We start from the raw sequence: 19,473 nt of genomic DNA on the forward strand, positions 1-19,473 counted from the left end.
TTCTTCATAGAGTTTCAGCCCTGACCTGGAGAGATTACACTCTGATGTAAGAAATAGCTTCACCGTGTTTATCTTACTGGCTTCACAGAAATTGGTGGACTGTCTACAGTGGTGGATGTTTAGGGATATTTCAATAGATTATTTAGGTTCTTTGGATGAAGTCCAATTATCTTCACATAGGCTGTGGAAGAATAATTAGGAAGTAACTACTTTTTTTTTTTCTTCATTCAGTGTTAGAGTTTGGAAGACAAAAATTCAAACGTTCTGTGTGAATTCTCTTTTTTTTAAATTTGAAATAAGAGAGCATTGCTATTAAACTTAAAGCATAGCAGAAACTGAGAAACATCTTGCTTCAGAGTGTATTGATCAAGTTTTTTTTGATTTATTTGAATGATAATTAAAATGTGAATTGTTATATATTAAGGGCTGGGACAGGCAGATATAAACTACCAGCCTGAATGCATGTAGTTGATTGCTTTTATAAATATATGGTAGTGAGTTAAGAGGCTGTGCATAAACTGTTGCCCTTTTTTTGGGTTTAGGGGATTTTCTTGCTGTTGACAGTGTCATTAGTAAGTGTTATTTGTTACTTAAGATTCTCTATTCCTTACTTCAGTTCAGTTGGTACTAACACTTCTGTCCCTTTCTGTATGATGTAAATTGTTGACTGAAGTCCTTAATGCATATGTGAAAGGTGTTAGACATTTTTTGTTTATTCATGTTGGCTTTGTGAAATGTTGAAATTTAAACCTGTTCCTACTTATTTTTGCCTGTGTTACTAGTTTGTTCCCAGTTAGGGGAAGTCTGTGTATAATGTTTACACAATAGCTCTATCCTCCATCTTGATAACAGATTTTTCCGTATAAAAAGATCCTGAAGAAAAAGAGTGATTCTTATACTGAGATCTGAAAACTGTTGTGTTGCTACCAGTTTGTATGCTGCTTCTTCATGCGAAGAGAAATGTAGTCTGCTTCTGATAGAGGGTAGATAATCTTTTCCAGTCTAATGAAAAGTTACTAGTAGAGGTTATTACTTTTGACAGCTTTGAAAATGTGAACCAGGACCACCCAGTCTGCTATGTTTGTAATAAGGGATCTCAGACTTGTAACTGTTGTAAACAGTTTTCTTTCAAAAAACCATTCCTTAGCGACATACAGTGCTATCTTTCACAGTTTTTGGAAAAGCTTCTGTACTAACATGTCATGTAAATAACATTCATTTATTTCACACCATAAGCTTGTAAAATGGTTGCACTGGACTTCCTCATAGCAACCTTATTGAAATTGCGTTATATATCATCTTGTTTTATTTCCTAGTTTAGTAATATAACAAGATGCTGACAGAAAGTGAAGGTGACTTTTTTTTTCCTTTTTTTTTTTTTTTCGTGTGGAAGCTGCATCTTTACTGTTTTCCCATATGGGAAGAACTGATACAAAGCAAAGGAAGAAGTTACATTAGTGACCACAGCATATTTCTTGATGATGATAGGATTTTCTGATGAAACCATTGAATGAAATTGACCATGCTCTGACTTTATTGTTTCCTAAGTCAGTACTGCTTGAAAGAGAAAACTTAGTAACTCCTTAGAGTTCAATAACTCCTGTCTTTCTGTCTGAGTCTGCTGTTATGCATTATTTCATTTTTATTGCTTCTTGGTTACACCCAAGCTTGTGATGTAACCGATTCTCTCTTAAAGTAACTCTCAGAAACTACTTCAACTGCATCATGTTCCCTGAGGCTGTTCTCCAAGGACAATGCCATAGAGCTCTTAATAACAAAGGAGAAAACGTTAGCTTGTTTATTACCAAAATGAGATCCAGATGTTTTGAGTGTGAAATAGAATAAATGATCAAGCTGGGGAGTGAACCCAAAGTTACTTGGATAATTAATGGGTGTTAAAGGCTGGACTACCAAGACTGCTTCCTTGAAAAAATACCCATTTTAAAAATTCAAAAGCACTGTAATTTTGACTTTCTTTTGGAGAACGAATTGTAGAATAGATAGCATTGTGTGTGTAGATGTTGAATCAAGTTAGAAAGATGTTGAACTTGTGAGGAAAAGAATGGAGTACCACTAATTTCATGACAAATGTGCAGTTGTTTGATTTGGCAGTAAAGCCATCAATGCTCAGTAGAAAAGCAGACGTGTAATTCAGAGGCCAGTAGGTATCATACTCTTCCATGGGTTAAAAATAGGTAGTTGGTATATTAAAAAAATATATGCAATTATACTCAAAATACCTAGGCAATTATTGTGTTCAATGAGACAATAATAAAGCTGACAGTTTATTTCATAGTTTCTGTGTCAGCTTCAGTTTCTAAGTAGAATGTATTCAGTAATATCCAAAAAAATGGTATTAGTAAAAATAATTCTGCAAGACGTTTTGAATGGCAAACAAAGGTGTGTATAAGAACTTTATACTATTAGATCTTCTAGGAGAGGGAAACCATAGCCATGTAAGCTTGGTGATTTCTGCTCATACTTTGAGTATTTGCAGTTTGTGTAAAGCATGTTTTACTGATAATATTCTCAATCTTCACAGAATTTCAGTAGCTTAATGGGAAATAAAATTGCCATGGAAAAATGCACAATCTCCTAAATTTGAGTAACACTTGCCTCTTTAACATCAGGCTTTTATGCAAACAGTATTCTCCATGGGAAGGATGTGAGTGTCTGTTGGGTACTATGGAGAGAGCATGGAGGAAATTTCTTGTGTAGATAGTGGGTGTCCTCTCACTGTATGTTTGCAGAAAAGGCTTTGCTTTTTACTCAGTTCACAGCAGAACAATTTTACTCTGAGCATGAAGCTGAAAGTGCTCCTTCTCAAACTACTGAATACAGTTGTTTGCAGTATGATCTGATTGACACTGCTCAGACTTACATGAAGTGTATGTTTGTACACCTTGTGAGTAAATAAATGAGAGGTCACTATAAAGATAGTGAAAGTAAATATAAAAACCCAGCTTTGTGATGCTGCAGATTTACATAAAGTTTTATCACCTACAGAGAAATAATGGTGCATGAATGTTAAATACATAAAATAATCAAAAGAATTGTCATTGCATTAAACTTGATAGCTGCAGAACACACTCATTAATAAGAGTCCAACTCTCCTCCTCAAAGAAGGATCAACTAGAGCAAGCAGCTCAGGCCTCTGTCCATTTCAAGGATGGAGTTTCCACTCCATCTTGGCAGTGTGTTATTGACAGTACACTAACTTTCTAGTGGTTTGTTCACTGTTTATCAAGAAAATTTTGCTGACTGGCAAAGACCCTTTTAATTTTGAACTTTGCAAATTAATTGTATTTTGTATAAGGAATGCACAGCCCTCTGAGATTTAAAATGTTCTTTTACCCATTTCTGTGACTTCTGAACCTTGAAATTCTTTCTGAACTTTCTGACATCTTTGGTTGTACAGGTTTTGAGAATGAAAGAATATTCAACAAGCAAATGGCAATAAAAAGAATGTTGAAATTGGATCCTTCTTCAGAATTTGTAATAGGGAAGGATGTGTTTTAGATTCTTCTTGAAAAAAAGACTGGAATGGTAGCAAACTGAGCAAGTTAAAAGTTGTAATGCGTGGTGGAAGTGGCAGATTAAAATAGTCATTTTTCCATATTGAAAACTGTTTTCCATGATGGAAAGGTTGCAGACCTGGGTATTCGTTAGCTGTCTTCTTGATCTCTATAGGTGTGTTTCCATATTCAACTTCTTCTCTTCCATTGCCGCTATCATGCCTTTCATTTACATTGGATGTAGCTGCTGTTTGCTTTAGTTGTGAAAGGATCTCCATGAGACAGCAGTGCCTGATCTGGAAGTGACCCTTCCGATTTTGTAAGCGTGAGAGATCCAGGTAAGTCAGTAGCCCAGAGAAGCCTTCTCCTCCAAGAAAACATGACCTCTAGCTTGAAAACAATTGGAAAATTGTCTTATCAAGATTGAGGTTCTGTATTCATTCAGAATTTATCTAGAAGCTAATATAAGGAATAAAAGAAAAAAAAGATAATATAGGTTAAAAACAACCCATGTAAAGTGTAGGTCTTTTCTTCTATGTTTATTTCATAGAATGGTCCTGATAAACATTTTCTATCTTACCTCAGGGCTGGTAGCGTTCTCTGTTTCCAAGCTCCACTGGCTGTTTCTTTTTTAATAGTCAGGGGAATCTTAATAGTTAAGTTTCTCTCCTATCCCAGCTTCAGACAGAGGAAGAAATATTATTAGCCTGGTTGGAGCCAGGAAGGTAGGAATTTCTCAGTTAATAACTTCTCCTTTGTTTTTTTTGAGGGCCCTTGATACTCTGTGATTGACGTTGACACTACCATTGTTTCCCTCCTTTCCCTTGCCTTTAGGACATGGGAACCCCCAAATGGGCAGTAGGCTGAGGGAGGTAAGGCTAGGGGAGTAACTGGCACTCGTTAAGTATATAACCAAAATATTCTTGAGTGGGGAGAGAATGTTTGCCTGTTGTTGAAACACTGTGTTGCTGGATGTGGGCCCTCCAAAAACAAAACAAATAAACAAACACGCTGAAGGGTAACAGATGTATATGGGTCACTTTTAAAAGTCACAAATTCTGTAAATGTTTACTTTAGTATATCTGAATCATAAAACAGGAACATGCAGCTTGTAACATAAGCAAGCTGTGAAGTATAGACATTTATGTATTTGCATTATTTGAGAACGGAAGTCTGTATCCAATATGTCTAGGAGGAGCAAAAGTGCTTACTTGGAGGCATGTGAGGATGTCCATTGTTTGGACAGAAGAAATTTGGCTGAAGTAAATCAAAATGAAAAGAAAATACTGTTCACAGAAATACATGCATAGATAAATGGGTGTACATACATATGCCTAGGTATGCATGTACAGACATACCTCTCTCTCAATTGCAATTCGAACTGTGAATCCTTTACTTGGCTTCTTGCTGTTCAAAAAGTTTTTAGGTTTCATGTTGGAAACATGGTTCAATTTGTGTAGCAGACAAAGTTTGTCTAAAGAGGCAAACTTTGCCTTGCAGAAGTGCTTTAAACGTAGAGATTTAAAACCTACATTTGTAATGCTTAGTATACATTCACAATTTTTTGTGTTGAGTTTTAATTCTTTCCTGATAAACTGAACAGAAAATAGAAAATGTACCAAAAGCCAGAAGATAATGGCCATACCAGCTCAGACCCAATGTGCCAGTAGGGCAGTATCATGTCTCCAGTTGAAACTTTAAGGAAGAACAAATGGAAGGAAAAGCAAACACATAAATGACATTTCTATAGAAAACACTCTAAGCCTCAAGTGGCCTGTGGTATAGAGAATCATCAGTTGGGCTTTGTTATTAATATTATTTATTTTTCTCTTAGTTGTTTATATAGTCATTTTATACTCACTTAACTTACAACTAATGATATAAAATAAATTGTTAGGCAATGTAACTGCTTGTTGAATGGAAAAATTAATTCCATTTGTTTTTTGAAGCTACCATAAACAGTATTGGATACTTCTAAGCATTTTTTTTAATTAAAAAATATGAGGACAACTGTTTATCACCTTCCCTTGATTCATAATTGTACAGATCCTTACCATACCTTACTCAGCTGTTTTCCTTGTGGGAAGTCTGTGGCTTATGAGTCATTTCAATATGAATCTGCTCTGTCACTGATCATCTTTGTTATCTTTCTCCAAACCTTATGGGATCCTTTTTGAAGTGGAAATTCCAAAAGTTTTTGGTCTTCAATATCTGGATACACCACGAATTTATACAAAGAATGAATATGTTATCTAGTAGTCTTCTGAAAATTTGTAATGCTTGCCTTAGGAATTGTGACACAGCAATAAGTTGGTGTTTTCATGGGCCTACTTCCCAAGAAGTGTTTTTTGGGTTGGAGACTGTTTTTGTGTGTGGCAACTTAAAATTCTGCTTCCTTACATGTTTATTAAATTTCACCTGCAATGAATTACATGTTATTTTGCCATTCAGGCATTAAAAAGTGTTAGTTCTTTCTGGAGTTGGTAATCAGCCTTCACTTTGTGTCATTAATACATTGTCACACACACACAGCCTGCCATTCTCACATTTTTGGGTCACATATGAGTATGCTGAACTGTTTCAGTCCTCACGGAGGTTCTTCTTTGGCTCCAGTGGTGACCTTATTACCCTTACTTTTGCACAGATAAATATTTGGATAAAACAAGGATTAAATATTTGGATAAAACAAGGATTATTTCACAGTGGTGTATTGAAATATATTCATTCCGTGGTGCCTCCAAATATTTTAATCTTTTAAATACTTTATTTTTTTCTTTCTGTTATACATTGAGGTCTGTTTATGAAAGTTAAAACAAGAAATCCAATACAGTTGCGTTTCTGTTCTCATAGTCTTGGTTAAAATGTATAATCTGAGAATCAGATCCTTTGCACTTTTTGATAGTTAATTTTTGTGGATTCTTTTATTATGGCTCTGCAAAGCAGTCATTTCTGGTATCTTTATGTTCAGTCTTGGCACCATATCCTGATGAGACAAACATTTTACATCTCAATGGAAGTGGGTTGCAATGCACTAAAGACACTATTTGTTTGTAAATTTATTTGTATGTCGTGCTTACAAGCATGATATAATTTTCTTTTAACTTTAAAGATAAGGCAGGTTTTCTGCCAGGAATAAACTTCAGCCTCGTGATACCTGACTTTAAAGCATGAAAAGTTTTATTTTAAGAACTTGAAAAGCTATCTAAAATTAAGTATGATATTCTGGGAGGAAAGCTGGGGAAAAACCACCATGGTACTGTTTTTTTTTTTGTGCTTGTTGGTATTGTTTCGCCTTAAGCATCACACCTGTTTTCAATTAACAGGTGATGGCTCAAGCAGTTGGACCTGAGTTCTTCCCAATTATCCTTTTTTGTTTGTTTGTTTTCTGAGACGGATACCTTCTCGGTAGCTATGGTTGAATCAGGATCACCAAACTGCTGCCACTGTCAGACAGAGTTTATGGAGGATAAGCCTATTTTGATACCTGTTTGCCTGACTGTGTTGACAAGGTCTGTGACTGCTTCTGAGGAAAGCCTAACATTTTCAATTTTCATATACCTACACAACTCAGTGTATCACTGTAGCTCTGTTTGTAGCTGATCTCTGTAACACAGTCTTTGACATATCTCATTATTGACTGCGTAACAAGCTCAGATAGCTTCTATCAAGTACAGTTAAGAAGTTAAAAAGCTGAGGAAGGGTTAAAAATGATTGGTAGTTATATGCCTGAGTGCAACTTGGAGCCCAGCACCTGTAAAAAGCTTGAGTGACTTCAGCTGCAGCAAACGGTCCCTGACAATGCAGTGGATGACTGGCTGGCTGTGGGGAAGAATAGACAAGTCTTTCTGAAATTTCTTTATTATTTCATTATGTTTCCGGATTTGTAGGTTGTGCAGCTTTTCTCTCTAAGCATATTGTGTTGTTTGCCTATTATTAAGTAACTTAGTACTCTGTGTAAGAAAAGTAGATTTATTTTCTAGACTGCTAAGAGTAAGTGAGTCTTTCTCAGAGCATAGTTCACCAGTTTCTTCTTTTAAAGGTTTATTTAGTTATGTCCTTGGAGGCACACTATCATTGTCATTGGTTTGTTTCTTGCCTGTCTTATTTTATATCTGCCTTGAAAATAATTTCTTGCAATATCCAGAAAAAGTCAACAAGTAACCTGAGGTATATATGTTAGGAAGTAATAGCAACATGTCTTCCTGGCTGAAGGAAGGAGTTTTTCTTCTTGTATTAAAAATGCATGGGCATATCTAATAAGAGGCTGAAGTTTTATTACATAAAGCTATCATTCAAAACTATTGTGGTGGACTGAGATATGTATATATCATGTGCTATGAACATTATTATATGTCAATTGTTACGCATTTTATATAAATAGGTGCTCCTGAAATATCCCAGTACTGCATACACTGAAAGCTTAAGTCTGTATTCCTGTGTAAGGTGATTAGAAGAGTTGATGACTTATGTGCCTGGCAGTATGTGAGGGATTTTAAGAGGAAAAAAAAACACATCCAAACATAGTTGAACTTCAGGTAACTTTGTTCCTTGGACCGAGTTTTCCAGTTTAGTAACTAATCCTTTTTTTTTTTTTAATTATTTTTTCTCTAATTAAAATTCTATTTTTTTCTAATTAAAAAAATAAAAGTGCTGATGCCTTAGAATCATTTCATAAGAAACAATAGATCACTTCTGTAGCAAACAGCTGCATAAAGAAATATAAGTTTAACCTTTACTATTTACAACTCCCCAAACATATTCCAGCAGAAACATAGGTGAACGTACATTTGAGCCTAGTGAGAGGATGTTGTGCTAATGTGGTGGTCTTAGATGAATGCATTGGAGGTGATGTATGGACTCCTGGAGGACCAGTGATTACATGTTGAGAACTGTTGTGTGAAGTTGGTGATTGGTTGGCTTTTATGGGGACTTGAGGAGCAGAATAACAGAACAATATGTGCAAAGTTCAATTTCCCATGTGCAGTAGTGGTTAAGGTAACTTGGATGATGGAGGGAGTTGCAGTGTACAGAGGTTGCTGACTATACAGTCAGCATGTGTTTAATCAGATTTACGGTTTGACTCAGTGCAGGTATTGCCAGAGCTGGTAAGACTCCTGGAGAGCCTCTCTGCACAGTTCTTCAGCTTCCAGGAGATTTTATTAGTCTGGGCTCCATGCTGTGCACATCCACAAAGTTGTTTCTGGTCCAGCACTGGAGCTAATCTATTCTGTGGCATTAGATGATTATACACCATTCTCCCCAGTGCTCAGGATTCCCGGAATACTTTTCAGGTCTTATTAGCTCTAAGACATCCAGTTCAAAATACTTCAGAGACTGAGCAGTTGCATTCTCATACAGCAGTATTAGGTGAAATAAACCGGACCAGATCTTGTCAGGCTTGGCACCCCTGATTACTTCCTCCCTCTGGATGTGGTGACAGTTGGTGGCACGTATGTGCCCATGTGCTGGTTGTGTGGCGGCTGTGTTTCTAACATGAGACAAGAGGACAGATCCAAGATTTTATTTGTAGTGTGCTATGTGTTGCCCTTACTTGGAACAATGCAAAGGTGTTGGTGTGACAGTCAGAATTTGATTAATTTTGCTCAGAAAATGTTAATAATTTTTTTGTTAATTCAGGTCTACTGTTCAGACTGACAAAGCTGACATGTCATTACCTCATGATGTAGATAGTAAAGCGCAGCTGCAAAAATGGCTTGGCTTTAAAATCCAAATTCCAGATATCATATCTTCACATCATTTCTATTTTAAATGAACAGCAGATTAAAAAACAGAATTACCTACATTTGTTAATAGTGCAGTCCCAAGAACAGTGCCCACAAAATCTTTTAAAAAGAATTTAGCACATTTTCTTTATAATCTTTTTTTTGCTATCCATTTTTATTTTGCCATAATAATAAATGGCTTCATGTTTTCCAGCGTATTTGTTACAAAATTAGAAATGCTGTTATAATTAGAATTAAGCATCTGACAGGACTGAGATTTACAGTGACATGGTGATGACAGACTGTTCTAGGTAAAAGGCCCAGGTGAACATCGGGAATTTCTGTACTGCTCTTTTGTTTTCTTTTTTTGTGAAGGTGCTGCTGCCCAACTGGTTCCTTAAAGTGTGCTCAGCCGTGCTTTGAAGGTCCGCTTAGGAACAGCTATGTTAGAGCTTGCCCTGCCCTGTGCTGGCATTCCTAATGTTTGGTTCACCCTGCGCTTGAAGTTGCTTTCATTGTCATACGGCTTGCTGATAGATGAGGATAAAGTCAAGCTCGCACACAATGGTGTGTTAGGAACTATTCCATTACATTTCATTCATGTTTGGCACTTCTCTTTCAAACCGGAGGAAACAACTCTTATTAATGACCATGCAAAGCGTTTGCTATTTTCATCAAATAGTTTTCAAGCACTTCTGTTATTCTTTTATAGGATTTAGAAACATCCTGTTTTGCAGTTTGATACTTCTCTATTAAGAATGATCTCTCAAGCTCTCTCTCAGTCTTATACTGAGATGACTATTGCACTAAGAGCTATTTACATACAGGAGGTGGTGTTCAAGAGAAACAATACCCTGGTAATTCCCTGAGTTCCCCTGAGAATCGAACTATGAATAAAATGACTTTGGGTGGAAATTGCAACTTGAAGTGATGGAAGTGTTTGGAGAGTCCCATAGCTTGAACCAAGTCATCTGTAGCCATGGACTTTGAAAATGTTTGTTGTTACCTCAGGTTCTCTTCATAATCAGTTACTTGTGTCGCGTTGTCTTACTAACTGCAAGCCCTGTTTGACAGAAATGCTGTACTCTTGCAGTGTGTTGAGGACAGTATCACATGCCATACAGTGCAGAAGCATTAACACGTGCTGATGGGTTATTTTAAAAATTAAGCTTATGCATGAGCTGAGGCAAAAGGACAATGGCATTGTAGTATTGGTCTTGACAGGAGGATTCAGCTAGCTTGCTGCTGCTGTATAAAAAGACCAACACTTAATTTATAACAATACCATGGTAAAATTTTATGATAAATTTAGACCAATATGCTACGTTTACTGCCAGTGAGCTGTGGATCATAATGTGAGCTTTTAGATTATTAATTAATTATTTTGTGGACCTCACTTAATATGATTTTTCTTTTTAAGTAAAATCAATACTAAGACTATCAGGCTGTAATCTTAAAAAGCTTAGGAAGAGGACAACATGCAAAAGCAGCTTAGAACTTAGTGGTTTCGGAAAAACAAGTGGAGAAAAATATTTTTAAATTTTCTAAGGAATTTTTCGTTTAGATATTTTTTTCCCTTGTTCAAAAAACCATCATCTGTTCTTCTTTTAACCTTCAATACCATCAATTTTGCTTTTGAATAAATAAATTTCCATGGCTTTCATAAAATCCTGCAGTTCTGGGAGAATACCAGAAGAGCATTCTGGGAGAAAATCAGAACACACGGTAACCTTAACTTTGCATAGGTGTGACAGAAGATGATTTAGGCATATGTGAGAAGTGCAAGTATACAAATGAACATCTTTAAAAACTGTTTAGTGCTGCAACCATTTCCCAAGTGAATGTGACAGTTTACCAATGCATGCCCTATCTGTTCTGTATCCTCTTTCAATTCCCCTTCATTGTCTGTTTTTGCTCCTTCAGCCATTGCAGATTAGGGCAGTGTTGGCTTATACAGACCTATCGTTTAACATACATGATTGTCCAGATTTTATTGATAAGGGAAAAAAAATCACATTTGACTTCACAGGTTGCAAACTTTTGAAAATATGATTTTTGTTACTATATAGATATTCTTGTGTTTGCTGGTGTAGCACATCCTATTCTAGAAATTTAATCTCATTTTGCTTAGTTTCTGTTGCTGAAAACTGCAAGCACAAGTTGAAATCCTTGCAAGTAGAGTTAAGAATATTCAAAAAATATATTCCTTGGACGTGGCTTTGAGAAGTCAGATGACTTGGGATTGACAGAGGATAATTGTATACGTGATGAGAGCTGAAATTACTATTAGAGTAATAACCATTAGAAATGCATCTGTGCACTTCTCTGGCAGTCTTTTTCATTGTGATAGATTAAATAATTTCAACACAATTAGTATTAGTCAAGAGCTAGCAATAGTGTTGAGCGAGAGTTAAACTGAGAAATGTAATGAAAATTGTCAGTATTTTTGGGAAGCTTGCATTCTAGATTCATCACACTTTTTTCATTGTATTTCATCCTGTTAAGATTTTTTTCTAAAATATATTCATGCTTAACTGAAAATATGAAATTAATGAGGATTAATTAAGTTGCACACTATCAACCTTAAAAAAAACAATAGTAAGGCTAGCTTAATTCAATATAAAAGTGTGAGATTTCACATGGGGAAAAAGAATCCAGTTTAAAAGCTCCTATATACTTTCCTAAATGCAAACTAGTGCTTAGTATTTCCCATGTTCTTTCTGAGTGTTTCATTTTCTGGTTTATTCATTAATTTCAGAAATGGAATAGAGTAGTTGGTAAAAGTACTGTGAAATAACCAATTTTAATATCTGCTTCAGCTAGCAAGTAGCATGCCTAATGTGTAATATTTAGGCTCTGTAAGCAAGGTTGGAAATCCAGCCTTTGATCTATTACAGGTGTCGGAAAGAGAAGCAAATATTTCCTTCCCCCCCCCCCCCCCCCCTTTTTTTTTCCCGCAAGACATGTTCATATGGTAGCCATGTGAAAACTCTGCATTTCTCACTCCACAGTCTAAGTGTGATCTTTGAAAAGGCTTTTCGATTCAAAAAGAATTTTGAATTCTGGTAGTGAGATAACTCAGTGTGTAAGGAAACTGGAAAACAGATATTGAGTGCTAAACATCAGTAGGTTTCTACAAACTTCTAGTGTCTTTGATCGAGACTCTAGGAAATATGCATCCATTATCAAAGTGAAATTTAAGGTAGACTAGAAGAAGGGAGGCAAAAATACAGTCATATATAAGCATACGTAAGAAGTATCTTCCTATTTAGAGCAGGGTAGCTGTATAGAATTAGTTTAGGTCAACTTCAATACGTAAGTTACATCAATTAGGACTCTGAAAGCTAGTGACTTTTTATTGTCAGTGAAAAAGACTTAGAGGGAAAAGAAGTTTCTTATCAATAGATCTGTTTTTCAATATTGCAGGGCTGTTTTATGCATTTTACCAAGGAGAGAGGGGTTGTAGTGTTTTTTTTGTTTTTGTTTTTTTAGCCACTAGGCTGGAGTAACTTGTAGCACAATAGATTTTTTTTAATTGATAACTTGTGGTCATCAGTATAATTTTTTTTAAGGTAAGTAAAATGGACTAACATAAAAACATGAAGATTCTTGCAGACAGTTTATAGAACATTTTAAAGATAGTATTTCAAAGCACCATAGATTTGATTATCTGTATTTTCATATGTTCTACAACACTGCGCATATTTTCAAAGCAGAAATTAAAGAAAATTCTTGATATATATAAATATATATAGTGTGTGTGTACTGTAGAAATAATAGCTAATCTGGAAATAATCTCAGTTGGTCAGGTTATTTAATTTTCTGTGCCTAGATGTTTAGAAAGTGAAAGAGAAAATCCAGATACATCCTGGTAACTGTTTCTCAGAGCAGTGAAAGCTGAATATGGGGGCCATATGATTCACTGTTAGTAGGCATCTAGAGCAAAATTCAAGATAAATAAATGTGTACTCATCCATATTAAAACATTCAAACTTTCTGGTGACTGTCACTTGACTCCCCTACCTCAAGAATGTGGGCAGGTGGTCTACAGATGGCATGGTCTGTTTGGCTTGTCTGTGAGTAACGTACACAGTGCAGTCTATGCTGAGTTCATAGGAAGAGGAGCTTCATGTGTTGATGAATAATATAATAAGCTTTTTACATTGGAAGACAATGTAATTTTTGTTTTTTATTTAACTGTTTAGGCGTCTGAACAAGAATAAATTGCAAGTTCTTCCAGAGCTGCTTTTTCAGAACACCCAGAAGTTAACCAGATTGTAAGTACAATCTGATTTATGTTTCTATTGTAAGTTCCTTATTGTTATATGGATTTGCATGTGTGTGTTTTGACTGAGGTGAGAGCTTTAATTTTTATGATATTAGAACTTCTAGATAATAAGGGTTTTTAAGGTGATGTGTTGTCTTTGTGTGTACTGGTAATGCCATAGAGCATAAATAGGAAAGAAAAGAGAAACTGCGAAATGGTCCTGTTGTTCTTATCTTCGCCATGATGACTTCAAGGTGAATTATTCTCAACTCTCTAAGTAGAGATATAGAAATCACTAAAAATGGCAACATCTCATCCCTTATGGTCTAGATGTCCTTAAAGAGATTGCATACTCTCAGTATTGAAAAATTACCATATTGACATAACACAGTTTTTAAATTTATTTTTTATTTATTTATTTTAAACTAAGCCAAATCATTGCCAGGCAAACCAGTGTGGTTAGGGCTGTTGCCTCTTCAGTCAAGAAGATGAAAAATTCTTTTTCTTCCCTTATTTCCTCATTGTATTGAAATAGAAAACGAAAAACAAACAAACAAAAAGTTAGATGTTTAGAAGGCATCCTAACCAGCATGAACACCCAGCTAACATGAGCTTCAAATCATGTTTTTCTTTGGGGGGGGGGGGAGCTATGAAAAAGCTGAACTCATCAAAAACAAGTCCTGCCAAAGTTTAACTCATGATCCAGTCTGTATTTTTGAAGGATATACCGTATGGTTGAACTTTTTTTTTTTTAAGCTTGACTTCATTTGTAGAAGATTTCTTATAAGATTTATGATTTGGTTAGAGATATTGAAAAGTTACTGTAGGATGGCTGAGAAGTTGCTTCAATCCATGTGGAAGTTTTATAATTGTTTTAATACCTCTGTATGTAACCAAACAAAGCAGTGAGGCAGTACAGTAAATTTTACTTCCTGTGGAAATGCAAAACACATGGTGATGATGAAGATTAATTTTGGAATCGGTTGAATATTTAAAAAAAATAGTCTCTGTTGAAGTTGGTGTCAGAACTTGCCCGTGAAAAACGTACTGTGCAAGTAAAGGAACCACATTGTTGTGGAGATAATAAATAAACAAAAAATGATGAACCATAGCTGTTCTTCGGTCTCAAAATGCACTTGAAACATCTTAGGACTTGTTTTTGACTAATTCAGCTTTTTCATAGCTTTTAAGTGCACTGGAAAATATTTGCTTAATGGGTTTGTTAGGGCTTAGTGATTTGTTTGTGTTTCCTAACGTTGTTTGCTTATTTCTGAAATTCTGTATCTTGAAACTTCTCTTGAGTATAAAGCTTGAGCAGGTACTTGTGGATACCATTATCTGCTCTACAGAAGATGCTAGTTGTATTTATTTCATAGAAGACTTGCTTCATGGAGATTTCCTAAAGTGATGGTGATGCCTTTACGATTAAAAATAAATAAAGAAGAATTATAGAGTTTACATCAATTCCTATTGAGCATGCTGTAGCTTCCTCTGTGCGTGGTAGCACTGTACATGTAGTGTTACAGGTTTGAAATAAGCTTTCTGGTCACTTGTGATTTCAAAGGAAGGTTGGTTGTTGATCACCTGTGTGTGTTTATCTTAAGGAACCTTGCACAAAGAAGCTTTATGAAAGTAATTGAGATTTTTCAATACCAGAGTGGTGGTTTTTTTTTTTTTTTTAGTAGATCATATAATCATGATGCATTATAGTCCTTAACAGCAAGGGTAATAATTTTGCTTTTAGAATATAAAGATTGTAACAAAATTACATTAAATACACTGATTAATATGAGTGCTGTATTCTCTAATACCTCCCAATGGATGCTGTCGAAACATTTGTCTTTATTCACTGACATTCATTCAAAGTCTCATTACCGTTTAATAGTGATTTAGATGGATCACTGTAGCACTGTTTGTCAGTAAAAATGTGCTTTTTCTTTTGAGGATACAAGTATTATACATACTGTATATTTTAAGTAAAATAAATCTTAGCGAAGTGAGCAGTTATGGTTCCAAATGCAGTTGGCTTTTATGTTTTTCAATGATGGGGTAAGAATGATAACTTTGTTACCTATTGGGATATATGTACATATCTGTATATAAATTTTGAAGAAAAGTAGAAGTATACATCAAAGATAATTACTTTGTGGTTTGTATTACTCTTTTGTTCCTACTGCTGGTAGATTTCAGAGTTGTTCTTTCTCACTTCTCTTAAAACTACTCTTAAATATAACAGTGCCAGTCTACTTATTTCACAACTGGCTTTCTGGGTAAATCACATCAATGAAGAAGCATGATGCGTGCATTCCTCTCCTGCAGCTGCTCTGACCTAGCCTTTCAAGAAGAAAGCATAGCTGAGAAGGTGATGAAAGGGAGTAAAAAGCGAAGCAAAAATGTGTGAGTGAATGATACATGGGTGATGCAGATCCTGTGGAATTTATGATAAGATAATTAAAATGGAGATAAAAAGGTGTAGCTAATATTTTATTTTTCCATAATAGTGGTATATTGCTTTTACAGACATACTTTCAAACTACGTTAACTCTGGACTAGTAAATTATGTACCAGTTAGTTTATTCTTTTTAAATGGTTATGCTTCTGATAAGCTTGCAAGTGCAAAATGGAGTTTTTAATAGTTGAGCTCAATACAGCTCAAATGGTGCCAAGTGTGGAGAAGTAATTATTGCCATGCATTATGCCCAGCATGGAAAAACTTGATCATATTGGGTGGAAATGAGGAGCTTGTAGTGATGGCCACATAGCAAATGCATATGAAATCAGCAGTGATTCTTACAGCTGTTCTCTTTAGCAGGCATACAGGGAACCATAACAGACTACAACTGTGTTAATAAAAGTCCAGACTCGATTTTTAAAAATATAAAAACAAAAACAAAGATAACATTTTAAGTTTGATAACTTGATAGTAGCATGAAAGATAAGCATATTTATTAGCATTAGTAGATTTTTGTGTAGATGGGGTGAGAGACCTGCTTTAATATGCAGAAATTCTGCCTGCCGGAGGGTTTCAGGAAGACCTGTTAATGCTTCAGGAATAGTTAAAAGTTTTAAAACAAATACCAAGATTTCTCTCACTCTTTTGTCAGCTGGACTGAAATGTGCTTGTGAGTTTACTAAAGGAGTAGCCTTGATGTAGTTCCATATCAGCAGTGTATGTTATGTCTCGCTGCTGGAAATGGAGGTACAGATCACTATGTTTCTCTGTCAGTGATGTGCTTGAAAATCTAGAGAAGAAACCTGTTTGGTGACATGTTCTTCTCTTGTTCTGCATACGCACAGTCTGTGTAGTTTGAGACAGCTGTCCAGTTGTCCCAGGTGCTTTCGTTTGTCTCCGTAGCGTACTTGTGTCAGGGCACTGTGTGCTTTCACTAAAATTTCATCTTTAAGGTAATTAACGAATTTGAGTGAGGAAATAGATACTATCTGAGAAGCCTTCTAAATGAACCACTTAACTCTAGGTACCTTTGTTTTTTTGTCCATCTTTCTCCCGGAGTGCTGAGCTACAGGATATCCTGCATCTTTTACAGCGTTGCTTAGGCTTCGTTGTCACATCTGGTGAATATTAGAAGCAGGAAAAAAATATCTATAGGGGGAATAAACGTTAGGTGGAATGTGAAACATCCCACCAAATTAGTTTCTCATAAGGTTTTGAGCCTTTTCTTCTAGAAAGAACAGTTTTGAGACTTGTGGATTTTGTTTGCTTTAGTTTAAATGAGACTTTTAGGTTAGTTAGCTGGTGAATGAGCCCTTCAGATTGGATTCTCTAGTGGAAATGTTTGCCATTGCTCTGATACCTTGACTTCCTAGGCTTTCAGCTTCTTGAATGTTTTATCTAGGATAAATAATTGAGTATTTAATAATTCAAACTGCAGGCACTTTTAATGAGAAAACTGAATCATAAAGAAGACATTTTTAATATTTCCAGAAATGGAAACAAGAAAAAAATGTTGTGTAGTTACAGATATTTATTAATATTGAGCCATTGAGGGAAAAAAATAAGTAACATAATACACATGGTAAAAGTGCAAAAGAATTATAGTCAATGAAAACATGCAATATAGAAGTTATAAAAACAGGCTTTGATTCTGAGGTTAGTATTTTTTAATATTTAAAATAAATTGTGAAATTTACTTATGAAGTTTATAAACATAGCTTTGTGTGTACTGAAATCATGAGTTTCTTTCGTATGCACAGCTGTATCATACTGTATCTGTTTTTTCACTGAAGGCCAGGTGTGCTAATGGTCCATGATGAGATATTTAAATATTTAAAAACAAACAAAAAAACTCAAGCCAGCTCCTGAATTGCCAAAGGAAAGCAACGTTCCTTAGTTCAGATGAAAATAACTCCTAAGTGCTCTGAGTCTTGCTGTGGATCAGCTGCTCTTAGAAGAACGAAAGAGGATGTGTGGAACTTCATTAACCTGTAGTCATCCCCTGTCACTTGTAATGAAACTTAAGGTGTTTTATCTAATTGCTTCTGCGTGCCATTTACTTTCAAAATGTTTTCTTCCTGAAATAAGAGAAATGTGTAATGATCGTTCTGTTTACAATTAATTTGAAACAACAATATGAACCTGATGTGTTACTTACAACCATGATTTTGACAAGTCTAGTGTGAATTCGATTTTACCAATTCCAGCTTTCCTTTGAGGGCTTTTATGGCTAAGATGTTTAATGTAGCTTGGAAATGCATATGTTTGCTTCACCAAAAATTTGTTCGTGATTTTCTAGAGCTGTCATTTGTAAACCCTCCTTTCCAGCCTGATCCTTAGCAAGCTGTAAGCATGAAATCATGCCTTCTGATCAAATTCAGAAGCTTTTATCTAACAAATGTCATCAGAGGGCCTGTTTGGAAAAGGGACAGTTCATAATTTTTCTTAGTGTCCCCTTTATTTTTCTTTTTGTTCTCTTCCTAGAAAGAGAGATCTTGCAGATTTGGCTTACAGCTGCATTATCATTTCATATTAAAGCAGGATCCTGACAATTTAGATATTACATGAGTTTGAGTTATGGTGTTGCCATGACAAAATAGCAAGGGCTGTAACAGAATGGTTTTGTGGTTTTTCCACATCCAATAACTGTAGTTTTACTGTGCATAGATCGCAGCAGGTCTTTTTAGAAGACAGTAAATAATTATAGTAAGTGTTTGCTGGTCTCCAGGGTGCACTTCTGCTTGAGAAAGATGTGCATTAGGTCAGAGGTTTGTGCTGCAGATAGCTGGATGACATTTACACCATTTATCAAGCTGAAGTCATTTTATATCTTCTTTTTGGCTCTGGTTGCAAATAATATATTTAGCAATTTTTATATAAATACACCAGTTTTATATGGGAAGTCTAAGGATTCTTTTTCCTGTTAAAATTAGTGCAGAAGATAACTTGAATTTTCAAGAATATGATTTGTTTTTTAAAAAGAAAATTAAAAGTATAAAATAAGTGAGGACATTTCAAAAGACTTTGGCTTCAGTGTTGCTTTTTCCCTTCTGTGAAACTGGTTATTCAAAACGATACTGAGCAAAAGTCTTGTTTTCCTTCCTAGGGCAAATAGACATGACTGGAGTAGAAAGGGTGCTCTTGGTGGAATTTACTTATGGGTTTTAGTGGCATCTTTTTGCTAAGAAGACACCTATTGCCAACTTCCGTGATTGGTTATTCTCTTACATAGCTATTTAAGGTAGTTTGTGGCAAAGGTTTATACATTTCCAGAATAAATATCACACATGCTGATTAAGTGCAAGTCTGCATTGGAAATAAGCTGTGTTACTCTGTTAGCTGAGTAACTGAAATATTACCTTTCATTTTCAGTATTTACTAGAAATAATATATTTTCCTATGCTTTTAAAAATGAGACATACTATTTTGGTTGGTGTTCAGTCAAAGAATTCAGGAGGCTCACAATTTGTAAGATAAATTTGACACTAACTTATTTGGTAGTTTTAAACATGTTGC

At 35.3% G+C, this 19,473-nt stretch overlaps 1 protein-coding gene across 11 annotated transcripts in view; it reads left to right on the forward strand.

The window, feature by feature from the left end:
* The window catches only part of SLIT3 (slit guidance ligand 3), a 512,565-nt gene that overhangs the window by 42,325 nt on the left and 450,767 nt on the right, over positions 1-19,473 (forward strand). For 8 of the 11 annotated variants that reach the window (XM_080555212.1, XM_080555205.1, XM_080555210.1 and 5 more), the window contains one exon: positions 13,444-13,515. The exons of 1 other annotated variant lie outside the window; for it this stretch is intronic. In XM_080555212.1, the coding sequence (XP_080411338.1) occupies positions 13,444-13,515 (72 nt within the window). Of the gene's footprint in view, positions 1-4,351; positions 4,388-6,905; positions 7,025-7,369; positions 7,399-13,443; positions 13,516-19,473 lie in introns of those variants that run through there. 2 more of the 11 variants (XM_080555213.1, XM_080555204.1) reach the window with 2 other exon arrangements.

Source organism: Anser brachyrhynchus (assembly GCF_964034855.1).
Source record: "Anser brachyrhynchus genome assembly, chromosome: 14".
In the NCBI taxonomy this organism is placed as follows: domain Eukaryota; kingdom Metazoa; phylum Chordata; class Aves; order Anseriformes; family Anatidae; genus Anser; species Anser brachyrhynchus.